The 17569-nt window shown below is 34.7% G+C and overlaps 1 protein-coding gene across 4 annotated transcripts in view; it reads right to left on the bottom strand.

The window, feature by feature from the left end:
* CDH6 (cadherin 6) overlaps window positions 1–17569 on the bottom strand; it is a 182487-nt gene that overhangs the window by 15199 nt on the left and 149719 nt on the right. For all 4 annotated transcript variants that reach the window (XM_072605479.1, XM_072605481.1, XM_072605482.1 and 1 more), the window contains exons 8-11: window positions 11181–11317; window positions 7234–7355; window positions 4697–4814; window positions 4360–4611 (exon numbers count right to left, since the gene is read on the bottom strand). In XM_072605479.1, the coding sequence (XP_072461580.1) occupies window positions 4360–4611; window positions 4697–4814; window positions 7234–7355; window positions 11181–11317 (629 nt within the window). The remainder of the gene's footprint in view (window positions 1–4359; window positions 4612–4696; window positions 4815–7233; window positions 7356–11180; window positions 11318–17569) is intronic.

Raw genomic sequence — 17569 nt, 5'->3', positions numbered from 1 at the left:
CTAAGAGAAAATAGATAGAGAAAAGGGATGAGGGTCTGAGACTGAACCTTGCTTTATACCTAGAGTTAGGAGGTGTGCTATATATTATAATCTAGCAAGGGAAACAGAGAAGGTCAGACATTTAGTAGGAAAATTAAAAAAGAGTAGTGTAAAAAAAAACAACTAAAGAGGAAAGAATTCCCAGGAGGAGAAAGTGTTGAACAAAGTTAAGTGCTACAGAGAGGTAAAGAAGGATCAGGACTGAGAAAAAGCTATTAGATCTGGCACCTGGATGTACTATTTTGGAACTTCTTTAACTTCATCATACCCCAGGAAACTCAAGACTTGGAAAACTTCATCATCCTAAAAGATCCAATCAGCCTTAGTACTCACAATTCATTACTACCCTCTGTTCCTCTGTTTGGAGGGTAGAACCATACACTATAACACCTGCCCATGAGTAGGGATTCAGCACAGTGATTTCATTTTCCATGTGGCTGCACTACTTTGGGAATCCTCTGATTTCTCCACCATGCCCTTGTTTCAGCTACTGCCCAGTCCTCCTCCTACGCCTCCTACTTAGTTTCTTTCTTCTGTGTTGTCTTACTCCATTAGATGATAAGCTCTTTGAGGACTGTCTTTTTTAAAAAAAATATTGCACTGTATTATACTGCCAACAGTGCTTGCACATGGTAGATGTTCAATAAATGTTTATCGACTACTTGAAAGATCATTTATAACTTTCAAAGGTTGCAGTTAAATGATATGGCCAGAAGGCCGTGTAAAGGGTTTTGAAATGAGTTAAAGGAGAGAAAGTTTTTTTTAACAAAGGGAAATGAACACAACCTGCATTTAATAGTATAAAGAAAGAGCTCTTGGACATGGTTTTTAGGCAGAACATATTAGTTGACAGTAACTTTTATTAACAGAAGAAATAGTAGACATCCATGATTTCATTTTTGCCACAGTTATATGACCACAGGTAAGCCATTTCAACTCTCTGAGTTTCCTCATTTGTAAAATGGGAATAATCGCACCAGGCTACCCAATATGGTTCTCTTAAGGACAGTATATACCACAAATGGCTGTAGAAATAGGAGTTATTATTGTCTGTAATGGTTTAAGTATGCTTCTCTACAAAGGACTAAAATTCTTGGCTTTCTTCAGATATTTATCCTATGGAACCTCATACTGCTGTATTGAAAGAATAATTTCTGCTTACTGTCTTACTAGAATTAGAGAGAAATAGGTATGATATTATTTGCCTATTTTGGAAAGTTACACAATATAAAATAATTTATGTATTTTGAATTTAGATCCATAATCCAGATGATGTTTGATTTTGGATAGAGCAATATTTAATGTTTAATGTTAGAATATTGCATTTCAAAGTTACTGATGGCTCTATTACATGTAAATTAGATAACAAATTCTCACTTCTTTTTTTGCAGTAGAATTCTGCTGTTAGTAGAAATAATAGCTATTGTTATTATTATTAATATTGTTGTTGGTGTTTTACACATGATAGCCCGGTCAGTAATTCATAATGGAAATGCTACCTCAATGTTACAGACAAGAAGACTGAGGCTTAGAGAGGTTCTTTGGACCATCCTCATCATAAAATATGTGTATTGTCCTAGATGTTTAAGGCTGTTTGTAGTTCTAAGTCTTCTAATTTGCCTAAGATCACGTATCTCATAAGACATAAAGCCTGGTCTTCAAATTCCAAGACTTGGATTCTTTTCTTTACTAAATGCTATTTATTGAATTTTATGTGAGGTAAGTGGGTCACTAGTTGGGATTTGGAAGTCTCTACTGTGCACAAATTTTCACTATAGAAATATGTCTTCCTTCCTGAAACAAGAGATGGGCTTCTATTTTTAAATTTTTGTAAAATGGCTCATATTTTTCTATAAAAATTTCCAAAGTATATTCTTATGGAAAAAATAATTTGAGTAAAAATATCTTGTTTGTTACTAAAATTTTCCCTAACTCATGAAAAGTATCATGAAATCTTTCTATCAACAGTGTCAGATATCAAGTTTATGTTGATTATGGAAAAGTTACCTGATTTCTGATGACTGAGAAGATTTTCTTCCATAGATTTCCATAAAAAAGTATTAGATTTAAGATTATGTGAAAAACCATTAAAAACCCCCCAACAACCTGCTATCTCTTTAAGGTCCTTTCTAATATTAGATTTCACCAATTTTGAAAAGATATTTAAAAAATTATTATACAATTATTTTTTATTGGCTTACATTTCAAAAAATCACTGATTTTTTTTTGCATTTTCCCTTTGTATCTTATTTATTCTCATAATTTTAAATACCTCCTTCATGCTCTAGTTGTCAAAAACTCTCACAGTTTTGATGTTGAGTTTCAAGGTTTTTATAATAATTAGTAGCACTGATTCAGACTTCCTGAATATTTCATTCTTATATTATTTTGGCATCTTTTTAGAGAAAAATGCAGGTACTCATTTTTTCTTCAAATTCTCTGAGTCTGTCATATGTTTTCTTTCTTTTCTTTAAGGGAGCTGGGTTATTTAACTATAATGCCCTCCTTTATCTACTGGGAACATGAACTTTTCAAGTCTAGTCTCCATATTTTGAAGGATGGCAAAGAGCTACAGAGCTGCTAAAAATTTCTAACTCAACTGTTACAGGGAGAATTATGGCAGGTCCATTGTGAGTAAAAATGGAAGCTGGATCAACATTTGCTTATGATTATGACTGAAATTCCACTCATTTTTCATGATTCCCAAATATATGTCTTTCTTTGCAGTTGTTATCTCCTAGTGTACCATGCCATACAGTCATTTAATACATGTTGGCCCATGGGATGGTTCTAAGGAGTTGACATGTATGAGATGGCTAAAAGTAGTGACTTGTGACCAGGGACATTTCACAGGATGGCATTTGTGGGCAGTCATTGTGGAAGTTCTCTTGATTTTGGAGAAGGTCAGGAGCCACTTAAAAATAAGGCTGTCTAACAAAGATTCACAATCAAAGACTAATATAAACTGTGGAAGGAACACATAATTTTGAAATCTTCTAGAGATGGTGTAATCAACATTTTTAGATGGCATCATTAAATATAGAAAGAAAGGGCAGGATTACAGGTAGAAGAAAAAAACCTAAAAAAATTTTATTTTCCTTAATCTTTAAAATTATTTTATTTACTTATTTTTTGCTCTACTTATTATCAGACACTAATTTTGTCAATTTAAAGAAACTGCCACAAAACTCCATCTGCTTATAGAGAAAAGCAACTTTTTATAAAGTTGTTAAATACAAAGTAGTATGGAAGTGAGGCTACTTCAAGCTGGGAGATAGCAAAAGTCTTTTTTAGTAGGAGATGGTGTTTGAGGAAGAGAAGAACTCGAGGCAGAAGAAGGAGGGAGTGAATTCTAGGAATGTGAGACAGCATGAGTAAGGGAGAAACAAAAGGCCCATTTAGGTGGGTCTTAAAGTATGGGAGGAACAGTAGTGTCCAATGAGACTAGAAAGATAAGTTGGGGCCAGGTTTTGAAGGGTTTTAAAACCCAGTCAGAGGCACTTACAGGTCTTATGTTCTATATTCTATTGTCTGAGCCTTTGAGAACCCTGAGTCACTTCCATGCCACATTGGGGAGGGCTTTAGTGGAGGTCAAATTAAACATTTCATATCTTTCTCTCCAATAATATATGATTTTATTCTGATAAATATAATATAATATATGTATATATAATGTATAATAGGTGTATGCACATATAAGATTTTATTTAGGTAAATATAATGTAATATATGTATATATAACGTATAATATATACACAAAAGTAATAGTTTTATTGTTGAATCAAGTTAAATATCAACAGAAATTGCTTATATTTAAATATAATTATTTAATAGTTATGAAAACTCTAATCTTCACAGAAACCCTTGAAGGTTGATAGCTATAGGTATTAGGATCATCATTTTACAGATGAGAAAACTCAGATTCATAAAAGTTAAATGGTCAGCCAAAATTGCATAGTACATAACAGAGCTGTGGCTTGAACCCAGACCACTCTGTCTCCAAATTCATTCTTCTTTACTTTAGACTAAAGTATCTTGCTAAATTCAGAAATGAAACTGGAAGGCCCCAAGTCATCAACTGCTCATATTAAAAAAAATGCTTTTGGAAGAAATATTCTGCTACCACACATTTCTTATCTTTAGCTCCCAAAGGCAGTCAAATAAAACTAGTTTTTCATTGAGGTTCCATTACCTATAACTGCACTCACCAGTGTCAGGATGTATATTTTAGTGGGGCAAGTGGACAAAAGCTACTGTTTCATAATAAGCCTATGTTCCCTCTTAGCACTAGGACAAAGGGCCCACAGAGAAGCAGTTTACCTAGAAGTATAATGATGCACAGGAGGATGGCAATCAGAGCGCCAGTACTCAGTCCAGTTGGGTGAATAAGTGCCTCTGCATTACAGGACTGCATGTTGCCGTGATGATCGCATGCACAGACACGAATGGTCACAGTCCCTGTGCTGCTCTGAATTGGGTAGTCATTGTCAGAGATCACCACAGGCAGGAGGTAGGTGCTCATTTCATGTCTATTGTAGCCATTTTTCCGAGTCAAGATTCCTGCTGTGTTGTCTGAAACCAGAAAGCAGAATAAAATATTATTAAACTGAGTTAGGATAAGAGGACAACCTTTGGAATGTCATTTGTATTCATTTACCTTTGTTGTCATGAATAGTGAAGTTCGAGCTGCCAGCAGCTTCAGGAGCCAAGGAGAAGGAAAATTGGTGCCCATTGTAAGGGTCATCCTTGTCAACAGCACTCAGGGTCTGGATCAGCTACAATTGAAATAAAGTTGCTGTATTGCTTTTCTGACTGGGATGGCATGACATCTCCATTTGCACTGAACTGCTGAGATTAATGATGGGATTTAAAAGACTGATGGGGAATCTGTTGCATTCAAAGGGCTGGGTGATTGGAAAATTCTTGAGTGTAAAAAAAAGCCATAAAACATTATCATTTTGATCTATCAAACTATATTATTTCACTACCTGCTAGAACTGAGGCCGTTTGCCAAGGCAGAGAAAAGTCTGTTCAGCAGCTTGCTTTAGCAATCAAATCTCAAATACAAAGAAAGGAGCCTGACTAGATCCTTCCCCTCTCTCCATGTAATGCTGCCTTGCATGGTTTAGAATGATTAGGTCTGATTTTGACAAAATTTGACATAATGTTTTACACTGGCAATAAGAACTTATTTCATTAGGAATCTTAAGAAATCTCACTAAATTGGACTGATGAGGGAAGGACAGTCTGAATACTGGTCAAACCCCTCACAGCTCTCAGAAATCAATGAGATAGCTTCCTGGGGGAGTGGAGCTGACTATAGCAGCTGCTCCGAGTTTATAGGAAAAAAGAGGAAATCTTGCTGAAATCTAGGAAGAACAGAGAAGAAACAGCATAGAAAGAGGACACAAACAGTTTAATGGAATAGGAAACATCCCAAGGCCCCTCCTGGAATGGTTAGAATCATCTTCCATAGGAGGGACTTTATATTTCATAAATTATCTAATACTAGGACCTAGTAATTCTATCAAGGGACATTAAGGTCTCTTTGGGGATTATTGAGTCATAAGTGACATTTATGTATGACTCTATAACTCTTCCTAAGTGGAATCCTAAAACTTGACCTTAGGATTCACTTAGCTTTCCCCTGAAAGAATAAGCCATTAGAACATGGTGTCACTGAGGGTGAGTTTGGAATTCCATTCAGATTACCCTTTGATTGGTAGGACCCAAGAGGGAAATTTTGGGAGGCTGGGTCTAGAGACCCAGAGAAAATTTGTTTAGGACTTCAAGGGACATCTATGGTACAAGGATCTCTGGAGAAGAAAATCAGTATACCCCATATAAAAAGGGATGCCTAGAAGTTTTGTCTAGACTCTCAGATGACCTTATGCATCAAGGATGTATAATGGAAGCCCCCTCATATCAGAACACTCGTTCTCTGACTGTTTCCTTTCAGCTTACTGCGTGGTGATGAAAAATCTCTTAAAAGATGTGAACTAAGTATGCATGCAAAATGTCTGATGATCTCTTGTTTTCTTCCCTTGCAGTGGAAACTACCTGATATTAGTCTCTTGCTGGGTAAGGAACATCAGACTCACTCTCAAACTTGGCCATGTGTTCATGACTGAATGGTGCCTTGTTTTTGCTCTTTCTTGATTTTTAGATGAATGTGTATGTATGGAATAAACCAGGTTATGACCTTGTAAACTTTGAAAATTTATGTAAACGATCAGACATAAAAGCAAAGGAATTCATAGTAGAGTCCACTGCTAGTCACAGCGGCTGAGTTCATTAAATGACCTATTTGAAACATCCCTGCAAAGATACTGTCCAGTTGAACAAGGGTGTGACATTAAAGGTACAACAACAGTTGTACTGTGCTATAGACATGATGATGTGAACTTGGTGGGAATTCCATGAAGGAAGAAAAGGGTTCCCAAAGTCAAGAAGTGTCCACTACCTGCCACCCCTAAACTGGGGGGAGGATCTTTTATACCAACCACATTAAGTCTGAATTTATTCTCCTCAGGAACTGTATGAGTGTGTGGGGGGCGAATATGCCCCCAGTCTAAGGGACATTGTTATACTTTGGTCTATATTTATTATTACTTTAGTCTATATCTAGTCTATTTAGTTATATCTTCTCAGTAAATTTCCTTTTGCCAATTGATTTTAATTAATTGATATTGGGTGATATCAACTAATCAAATGATTTTGAGGGAAGAAGACACTCAGTGGGTTTCTTGCAAATGAAAGTACTAGAAAACCATGCTCAATCTCTCAGGGTTACTCCTAGAACCCTGAGGGTAAGAATATTTATTTGCTCTCTAAGGACCTGTGTAACTGGAAATTTTGGGAGCACCCTTTACACCTGAAAAGCCTGAGTTATAGGATCCCACAAAAGTAATTCTACTTATTTATTCAAAACTATATAGTGATTCAAATGAACTAACAAAATTTTTCCCAGTAGGGGTCCCACTGGCCTGCTTTAATGAATAGAGTAGCATCCTTTCTATATAATGAATGTGAAATTTCAAGTAGGCTAAACTTCTCCCTTAGATTTTTAATTCCACCATGATTTCTTAAGCAAAAAGAGCATGAAGTAAGAATTTTGAACCTAACCCAATCTGATTTATTACAAATTTTGAATTAAGGAGGTTTGACTCTACTTTATTATTTTACTATACTTACCTGTTCTGCCTTTGCTTTTTCACACACGAAAGTTTCATAGAATTCAGCAAACTCTGGGGCATTGTCATTGACATCCAGAACTTTGATAAATAAAGGTACACGGCTACTTTGTTTTGGATTGTCTGTAAAATGTCACAAAAGGAAGGAGCTTTCATTTACCAGACTGATCTTTCATTTAGTATAGGCATCAATAATTAGCTAATTTATTTAAAATATAGATGAGCCTCCTGTGAACCATACATTAAGTGAAACTAGAAAACAAAGTAACTAAGTGATAATAATATCAGTCTACAGTCAGTAAAAAGTAGTCAGAAGGCAGAGAAGATTATCCAGGAATGGGTTTTTAGAGGTGAGTCTGTAAAGAAGTGAAGCAATAGAGGCTAGAAAAAAGCAGGCAAATAGAATATAAGTAAAAGCTGGGAAGCAGAATGAGAAAACTATGTGGGAGGCATTAAAAGGGCTGATTCCAGGTGGGGAAACATCAAGCTCACATGTGGCCTTGTAGGTCCTTGGGTGCAGCTTTTTGACTGAGTCCAAACTTTACAGAACAAATTCTTTTTATTAAAGGCAAATTCTTTTATTAAAGTTCTGTGAAGTTTGCATTCAAAGAGTCACACTTGAGGACCTAAATGGCCATATGTGGCCTTGAGGTCACAGGTTCTCCATGCCTGGGCTGGTGGATTATAAAATGCTTACATGGAATAAAAATATAACAAAAATAATGACTGACAAGTCTAAGGTGAACAAATTCATTTGGTAATCTGGAATATCAATTATTGTGTTATGTAGTGAAAGACACACTGGAGCAGATGACAGACGAAAGGGGTCTGTTCTGTATCTGTCACTAAGTAGTCATGTAGGCTCTTGGCCATTCAGTTGCTTCTGGAAAATTTGGGGATTCTATCTGATGACTTTTATAGTCCCCTCTTGCCTTCAAATTCCTTTTTATTTTTCCAAATGAATTGTTCACATTTCTTAATCATTATATGTGCAAACTGTTCATATAAATCTCATTAGGTGGTAAAATAGAAAGCAATCCTTAATATTTAAGATGTTAAAAATAAATTAGGATGGTTTAAGAGAAAGGGAATTATCTAGGAACCAGAAAATCTAAATTTTAGTTCTGTTTCTTGTCACAAAATAGCTTTGTAAACTCTGGTACTTCTATCCCCAGAAACTAGTACAGTATCTGGCCCATATTAGGTATTCATTTCTCTGATAATCATGATTTTCTTTGAGAATGAAGTATGAACACAGGTGATGAACTGGTATCACTAAATCTCTTGGGGACTCAGTTTCCTCATCTGTAGAATGCATGAGTAGTAAAATCCATTCCAGGTCTAACACTCTATGATTCTTTGTATAAGTTCATAGAGAGGAAGCTGAAACTAAGTAAATTTCATACTTCATTACTTCAAGGATCTATGATTTCTATTGGTTTGGATTCAGTGAAGCTGTGATCCTCTGCTAGCACATCCTCATTATCCTATTCCTCCTCCTTAGCATTTATATAGCACTTTAAGGTGAGATTTGCATGCAGGTTTGCCTAACTGCAGACCTAGCACCCAGATGCCTTATGATCTTTCTAGACTTGGTTGTTGTGTTTGTCCTTCATTCCCAAAGAAGACCATGCCATCAGAGAAACGATGACATGAGGTGCTCACAGAAAGTTGGCATAGCTCAAAAATGTGTCCCCTTATGACAAGCTGGTGAAGAACCTTTCCAAATGTAGATACAATGGTTCTCAGATGACACATCACAAACATTTGAACTATTTTCAGTTTTGCAGGACTTCCCAGAACTTGTTTTCCATTGTTACAGCAGAGGAAAATTTCAGGGTCATTTGCACACTATAATATTACATGGGGTGGGTGTTTGAATGAGGCATTGAGGTGGCATGGGGGGAACTTTGATTACTAAAAAAGCTTTATTTCCTAAAAAGAATAGTGGTAATTACAATGATAAAGCAATATTTTACTTTTATAGATTCATCGCTGTTGCTTATTGCTCCTTACATTAAGCTATATTATATAATTGGCATTTTGCAAATCAATCTTATTTCAAGGGCTCTCTTTGCAGCTTCCACTTTGAATCACATTTCATGAAATCTGTTATTGCTACTTATTAACAATGGTTTTCTGATTGGTTTCTGATGCTTTTTAGTTGAAATAATTCTCTCTTTAATATTGAAGTTATTCAAGACAAAGTCCTGGAAGATGGGCTTCCAAGAAGAGAAATAGTGATATTATAAGGTATCCATATTTAAGAAATATAGATGTGTATGTTAATATATGTACATAAACATACAAATGACATGTATACACATGAACTCACATATATGATTTTCTACTCTTCGTTTCATTGGTTACCCAAGACTAGGACATTGTGAATATATGATTAATGAAGAAGAAAGACAGATTCTTGCAGTGAGAACAAGAGATGACCAATTGACAGACTCTGTATTCTATGTGATCTATTCACCATAGCAAGAAAAACTGATAAAGGAAACTCAGCACATTGTACAGGAAGGGGAGGACATAGACAAAGGGTTCCACAGAATGAGCAGGTATAGACGAGTTGTAATCTATATTGTTGGAATGTCCACATGGATGAGATCCCAGATCCACTGGAGAATATGATTATAATTTTCTCCTGGGACACTGTTGAATTATGGTATGGAGAGAACCTACGATCACAGAAGGGCAGTCAAGCATAGTTCAAGGTATGGAAAGCCCTATCAGGATGGAGGGTGAGTAGGGAACTAGCAAAGCACTTAAAGATGAATAACCTTGTGAACTGTGGAGAAATATACTAAAACAATGGTGGTCCTCGTGTGATGAAGCTTTTGGCTACAGTAACTCAAGAGTACCTGTAGTTAGAGTGCTGGGCTTGGAGTTGGAGGGTTTGAATTTCTTAACCTCTCTCAGTCTCAGTTTCCTCAACAACAAAATGAGAATAATAAGAGCACCCAGCTTGTTGTGAGGATCAAATGAAATATTTGTAAAGCATTTGGCATAGTACCTGGTATATAGTGTGTGTTCACCCTTTGTTACAGAAGACCATGACATTAGAGAAATAATGACATGACTTGCACTTGACTTTGTTTTGAGTGAGGGAGGGCTGTGCAAGTCACCAGCATTACTTCTCCTCCAGAGCCATCTGAATCCAGTGACCAGATATTCATCAGGATGACTGGAGATGACCCAGGATGGGGTTAAGTGACTTGCCCAAGGTCTTGCAGCTGGTGAGTGTCAAGAGTCTGAGGTGAGATTTGAACTCAGGCCCTCCTGACTCTTGCATTGGTGCTCTATCCACTGCACCACCTAGCTGCCCTTCTGGTATATAGTAAGTATTTAATAAATGCTGTTTTTTCCTTTCCCTCCTCTCCCTACTGAAACATGGAAGTATTTTATTCTATAGAAGTAAAATGACTACCCATACTGATGAAATACTTTATCTTTTGAAGTTCTGAAGTAGCTGCAGATATGAATGATTAACAGCTTTGACTAATAAGACATCAAGATATATGTATATATACGTATATGTGCATGTGTATGTGTGTGTATGTATGTGTGTATATATAGATATATATTTATGTACATAAATAACATGACAGTGTGAGAATCTACTTTCCAGTCCTACGTATAAAACTTGGTATAAGTAAATCACAAGAGAGAAAGGTATTTCTATTTTGATGATTCCAAAGCACAGGACTTTATTTTCCTCTTACTTTTGAAAGTCCTAGGCTACCTCTCCATGTATAAATAGAGAAATTCTCTAGGAAGAAAAGAAAATTGCAGACTATCATTCGTGGTGCTTCTTTTCCTCAAGAGTTATTGAGTAGGATCATCCCTATACGTGACAACTTTCAATTGTTCTTCACAAGCCCTTAGCCAGAAGACTCTTTCTAACATGAGAGTCAGAAATAGTATTTTGATCTGACTTACTGATCTCTGTTGCTATGACAGTAATGTTGTGCCACAGCAATGTTTCTCGGTCAAGAAGTTTAGAAGTAAAAATGGAACCATTTCCAGAATCAATGTTGAATATTCTGTCCATATCAGTGTGTCGATCTACAGAATACCTGAAATGGAGAGAAGAATTTAGAAATGATTTTTTCTTAACTGCTGTTCCAATATATCCTAAAATTACCACAAGGTACTTAGCAGAGTTTCTATTTTATTATTCATCCTATTTCAGAGTATATAGATTCACATTAAGAGGGATGTTCCAAGCTACTTTCTAGTATTTTTCTAAACATTACTTTCTAATGGCATGTTAAAGTATAGATTTAGATGAACTCTATACTTTACATAATTTGGGGGATTTTCAATGACTTGCCTTTGTGTATGAAATTTGGAAGGAGACCTTTTAATAAATGTACTAGATTGAACTTGGAAGAAAGAATAATATTTCTGTTTTGGTGATTCCAAAACATAGAACTTTGCTTTATCTGAACTTTTAATATCTTGACAATATTAAATACCATGGAGTTGAAAGTCATTGAACTATTGTTCACATACAACATATCTTTTAAACATTTGTCTACTATACTTAATAGGACTTTCCCCATAGAAAACTAATATTTTATTAGTTCATTTTTATATGGCAAAGCCTATAGAATGTTGATCAACAAGCATTATCAAATGTTCTAGAATAATGACATTCATCTAGCACCTCCAGGGAATCATTAGTTGATTCTTAAAATATCGAGCACTTACATGGTTTGGTAGGCCATGAGATTACAAAGAACTCTAAGACAAGGTCTTTACCCAGTAGGAATATGGAATCTCAAAGATGAAAGGTTCCTCATAGGCCATCTAATTTAACAGATATCTGAGCATGAATCCTCGACGGCATCCATGACAAGTAGGTCTCTAGCCTTTGAAGCTCTCCAAGGAGGACGGAGTCTGAAAGACTTACACATGGAGAGGTAGTCTAGGTCTCCATTACCTCTGAATGCAGACCATTACATTTTGTCTAGTTCTATATATGTTAGGAAGCTTTTTCTTTATATCATGCCCAAATCAATTTCATTCAGTTTCCACAGTCCTTCCTTCCCCTCCTTCAATTTTGCTCTTTGAGACCAGTCAAAATAAAACTAATCCCTCTTCCGTATAATGACCTTACAGATACTTGAAACTATCATATACTTTTTCTTTAAGCTGATTTTATTTTTTTAAATTTTATTGATGTTTTTAAATACTATAAACATTTACACTTTATGTCCATTTTCTGAAAATTCTCTTGTAACAAAGTAAAGCAGTGAAATAAAACTAATAATGCTGTGACCTCATCTGAAGTACATGACACAATTCACATCTGTAGCAGCACCTAACCTCTCTATTAAAAAAAAAAATTAACAGAAATCTTTTCTCATTACTCCCTGTCACTTCCCACTCCATTAAAAAATTTCTTATAACAAATATGCATAGTCAAGCAAATTCTCTCAATGATTACATACAAATATGAATTATATATGTACATATATACACATACGTATACATGTTTATGTATATATAAATTCTGCACTCTTAATCCATGTGTAATGCCTGCATGTTTCATCATTGGTCCTTTGGAATCACAAATGGTCTCTGTATTGGTCACAGTTCTTACAGCTTTCAAAGGGGCTTGTTTTTGCCTTATTCTTGCTATTGTACAAATACTTCTCTTGCTTCCTCTCATTTCATTCTTTTTCAGTTTGTAAAAGTCCTCAAAATTGTTCTTTTATATATATATGTTTTAGTAAGAATTGCTCTTCTGATTCGACATCCCTTTTTATCAGTTCATATAAGTCTTCCCATGTGTTTTTGAAAATCATGTCTTCCCTTGTTTCTTATAGCATAATAATTCCCCATCACATTCATATACCACAATTTATCCAGCTGTTCTTCATTTGATGGACATCCCACCATTTCACTTTTTTTTGCCACAATAAAAAGAGCTGCTTTAAATATTTTTATACATGAAGCAGGACCTTTTCCTCTTTGATCTCTTTTGGCTATGGGCATATGGGACAGCTGGGTGAAAGGACATGCAAGCTCTATTTACAAACCTGTTATGTATAATTTCAAATGAGCTGTACCTATTCACAGACCCATCAACATAAATGTTGCATTTATGTTGATGTGTTTATTTTCACACAGTGTTCTTCTTTTCCTACAACTCCTCCCAAATTTATCATTTTCCTTTTTTTTTGTCATTTTCATCACTCTGATGGACATGAGGGGTGTCTCTGAATTGCTTTAATATGCATTTCTCTAATTAGCAGTAATTTGGGGCTTTTTTTCCTATGAGTATACATAGGCTAGATTTCTTCCCTTGAAAATTGTTCTTAGATCATTTATAAACTGAGGAATCATTGTTTCTTATAAATTGGAAATAGATCCTTATATATTTTGAAAATGAGACTTTATCACAGAGAAACTTGCTACAAAGATTTTTTTCCTAAGTTAATTATTTCCCTCTTAAGTCTAGTTTAATTGGATTTGTTTATGCAAAACCATTTAATTTGACATAATTAAAATTATTCACTTTCTTTCCTGTGATCCTCTCTATTCCTTTTCTCCTATGTGTAGATCTGGTAGGCAATTTCCTTCCCACATTTCTCTAATTTGTTAATAATGAGACTTTTCGTATCTAGGTGATGGATCCACTGAGCTTATCTTTCTATAAGATATGAAGTGCTGGTCTAAATCAAGTTTCTTTTATACTGCTGTTCAGTTTTTTTTCCAGTGATTTTTGTTAAATAATAAGGGTTTTAAAGTTTATTGAATACTTGGGTATTAGATACATTTGCTTCAGTATTTTGTGTGCTAGGGGACCCAGTGGATAGTACACTGGGTCTGTATTCAGAAACACCAAAATTCAAATCTGCCCGCAAACACTTAATAGCTATGTGACCCTGGGCAATTCACTCAACCTCTGTCTATCTCACTTTCCTCATCTTTAAAATGGGAATAATAACAGGTCCTTCTTCATAGGGTTGTTGTGAAAATCAAATGATATAAAATTTGTAAAGCACTTAGCACAGTGCCTACCATATAAGTGCTTAATAAATGCTTGTTTCCTTCCTTCCTAACCTGTTCCTCTAGTAGATTTCTATTTTTTAAACCAATCTTGTTGTAGTATACTTTGAGATCTGGTTCTGTTGGACCCTCTTTGTTCCCATTTATTTTCATTATTTCTTTTGAGATTATTTTTTCCCTTTTTTTCTCTTGAGATTCTTGACTATTCCCCTCTATATGAATTTTATTGTTATTATTTTTTTCTAGTTCTACAAAGTAATTCTTTGGTAGTTTGATTCATATTGCTTTGAATTAGTAAATGGATTTAAGTAGTGTTGTCATTTTTATTACATTGCTTCATTCTTCCATATGTAATTACCAATTTTTCTAATTATTTAGGTCTGTCTTTATTTTTGTGAATAGTTGTTTGAAGTTACATTTAGCTAGTTCATATCTATATCTAATCTATATCTGCATATGGATAAAGACTTCCAAGATGATATGTATATATAACCATAGACTTCTGAGTATTTTATAAGTTCTATGGCAATTTTAAAGGGAATCATTCTTTCTATCTTTTCCTATTGGTTTTTATTGATATAATATAAAAATACTGGTGATTTGTGTGAATTTGCTTTATAGCCTGCAAGTTTATTTTAAATACACATGTGTATTCATAAATTCATATGAAACATATATATATATACATATATATATATAGCATGTAAGTTTATATAGATATATGAAGTGAGCTAAAATACGTAATAGAATTATCATGTGATGTCAAAAAAAACTTTCATGGAGGAGACTGCTTTTGAATGGACATTGAAGGAAGGGTATTTGCAGTAGGGAGAAATGGAAGTGGTAAAGGTACTGAGGCAGGAATAGGGGAAATGTTGTCAGGAGACAATATGTTAACTCTGTGGTTTGGAGGAGAAGATTAATAATGATGACAACTCACACTGGGTTAGCATTTTATGATTTGAAAAGTACCTTCTTCACAACCATAGATACGATATAGTAGTACAATTATTAACCATTTCATAGAAGACATGGAGACTACGAGAAGTTTAGTCTCTTGACCAAGGTGACTAATCAGTAAGCATCAAAAGAAGAATTTGAACCCAATTTTTCTAATTCTAAATCCAGCTCTTTTCCCCTACTACATCAAGTTATTCATGTTAAGGAGTAGTGAGAAATAGTTGAAGAGGCAGATTGGCATTGTATTGTGGAGGCCCTTGAATGCTTAGGTAATAACCTCAGTCTTTATGCTGTACATAGTAGGAGTTACTGAAGGTTTTTGAGTTAAAGGCGTGAAAACAGTATTAGAAGAAAATAAGTCTGCCAATGAGAAGGAAGATTGATTGTAGTGTGGAGAGAGTAGATATAGTTAGGAAACCAGTTAAGAAGAGTTTAAAGTGGTCCATGCTTCAAGAAAATAAGGGCTCAAAAAGAATACTAGTAAGAGGACCTGAAATATGGAAAGACATATTACAAAGGAAGAACTGATAGGGATCAAGATTTGGTGACTATGAATGACACTACTACCTATAGCAATAGGTCAGTATGAAGGAGATAGTTGGGTTTTGAGGAAAAATCATGAGTTCCATTTTAAGACATGTTGAGTTTGAGGTAATGAATCTTGAATTAAATTACATGAATTATCATGAATCATGAATTAAATTACACTGATGATTAATAACTTTAATACATATTGATAATAGAATCTAAGTCTATTTTCCTCTATATTGATGGTCCCAGATAGCTATGCTTTATGAGTTCTTTGTCTGCCTTTTACACTTTTTTTAACCTTCCTTGATGTCAGTGGGTTAAGGTCATTGCATTAACCTTTAGCTACTCCTTTACCATTATTTAATTTTCTACTTTTAATCTGCCATGAGTTGAGAAACCATATGACAATGCGTTGTGCATAAAGTAAGAATAAACAAGTTCCAAGTAAGGGCCTAATAAATATTTCCTATATATACAACTATGGGAAATATTATGTCTTAGGAAAAAAGTCTTGGACTAGAAGTCATAAGTCCCAAAGTCTTGAACAAGTCACTTAACCTATCTGTGCCTCTAGATTTTACATCTATTAAAGGAAATGATGAGACTTGTTGTCTTTTCCTAATCTCTGCTCCAGATTCAAAATACTCTGAACCAATACATGACTTTGGTGAACTGGTTTTCTGACAGTTATTTTGTTTTCTCAAAAGTAACTCAGACCTTTTCCATTTCTATGTTCTTGGCTGCATTCTGAGTATTCGATATTCCTGGAAGTCCCTAGGTAAATGAGATGTTGCTGGAATTTGAAAACAATAATATGGCAACATTTTGATCATGATTGTTATTTAGAAGGAAAACAAATTTTTGAGTGTGTAAAAACTGCTTCCTAAAAGTGTTAATGGAAATGTTTGTTTTGTTCTGTGAATTGAGATTAAAAGAAAAGAAAAAGAAAGAAAAAAGCAGCATGCAGGAGATGTTAATGGTATCAAAATCACAGCCTGACATTGAGTTCTACTGGAGCCTTTGGCTCCAGTCTACCTTTCTAACCTTATTGCATAATCTTTCCCCTTATGTGTTCTACAGAGCAGCCAGACTGGAATGGATCAAAGCAAATTCTATCCGAATTCACTTCCATATTTTTACTTACACTGTTTTTGTTTTCATCACGACCTGTTTTCTCAGATCAAATATGCCTTTCTTCCTTCAGTCTAGCCTGATCTCTCCCTCATCTATCTCATGGAACTTCATGCTTTATTTAGGCACTCAGAACATTCCAAGTGAAGTTATATTTAGATTTGTACATGCCATCTTCACTTTCTAGAATAGAAGCCCTTTGAGCACCAAGACTGTGTCTTATTTCTTCTTTCTATTTTCCCTGGCTCTTCACATAAAAGACATTTAATGATTGTCTCTTATTAGATATTTTAGATGGATTTCTAAAACTTAAATTACATAAGATATTTTAGAATAATGGACTAGATAGATAGGAAATTATAGTAAATTTATTCAATTACTTATATTTGCTTCACATGTAACTATCATGAGTACTCACTGATGACCTTACTTCCATATAATTGTCTGATAAGAAGATGAATTTTTATTTTTATAAGAGAATTGTTTGCTACTCACAGCTTTAGTCTGAAAATATAACCAAACTCTCTTGTTAGAATAGCGCAGCCATCACAATTTGCTGCTCGTTTTGTTATAAATGCTAATGATTTTTTTGATGGGCTTTATTTTTTATCATTTAATGACCTGGGAAAAAGAGACATTAAATTAGCCAAGTCCTTGAATGATATTTTTATTGAACTGGATCGGAA

This window comes from Notamacropus eugenii, chromosome 4 (genome assembly GCF_028372415.1).
Source record: "Notamacropus eugenii isolate mMacEug1 chromosome 4, mMacEug1.pri_v2, whole genome shotgun sequence".
In the NCBI taxonomy this organism is placed as follows: domain Eukaryota; kingdom Metazoa; phylum Chordata; class Mammalia; order Diprotodontia; family Macropodidae; genus Notamacropus; species Notamacropus eugenii.
This window is presented reverse-complemented; position numbering and strand designations above follow the sequence as displayed.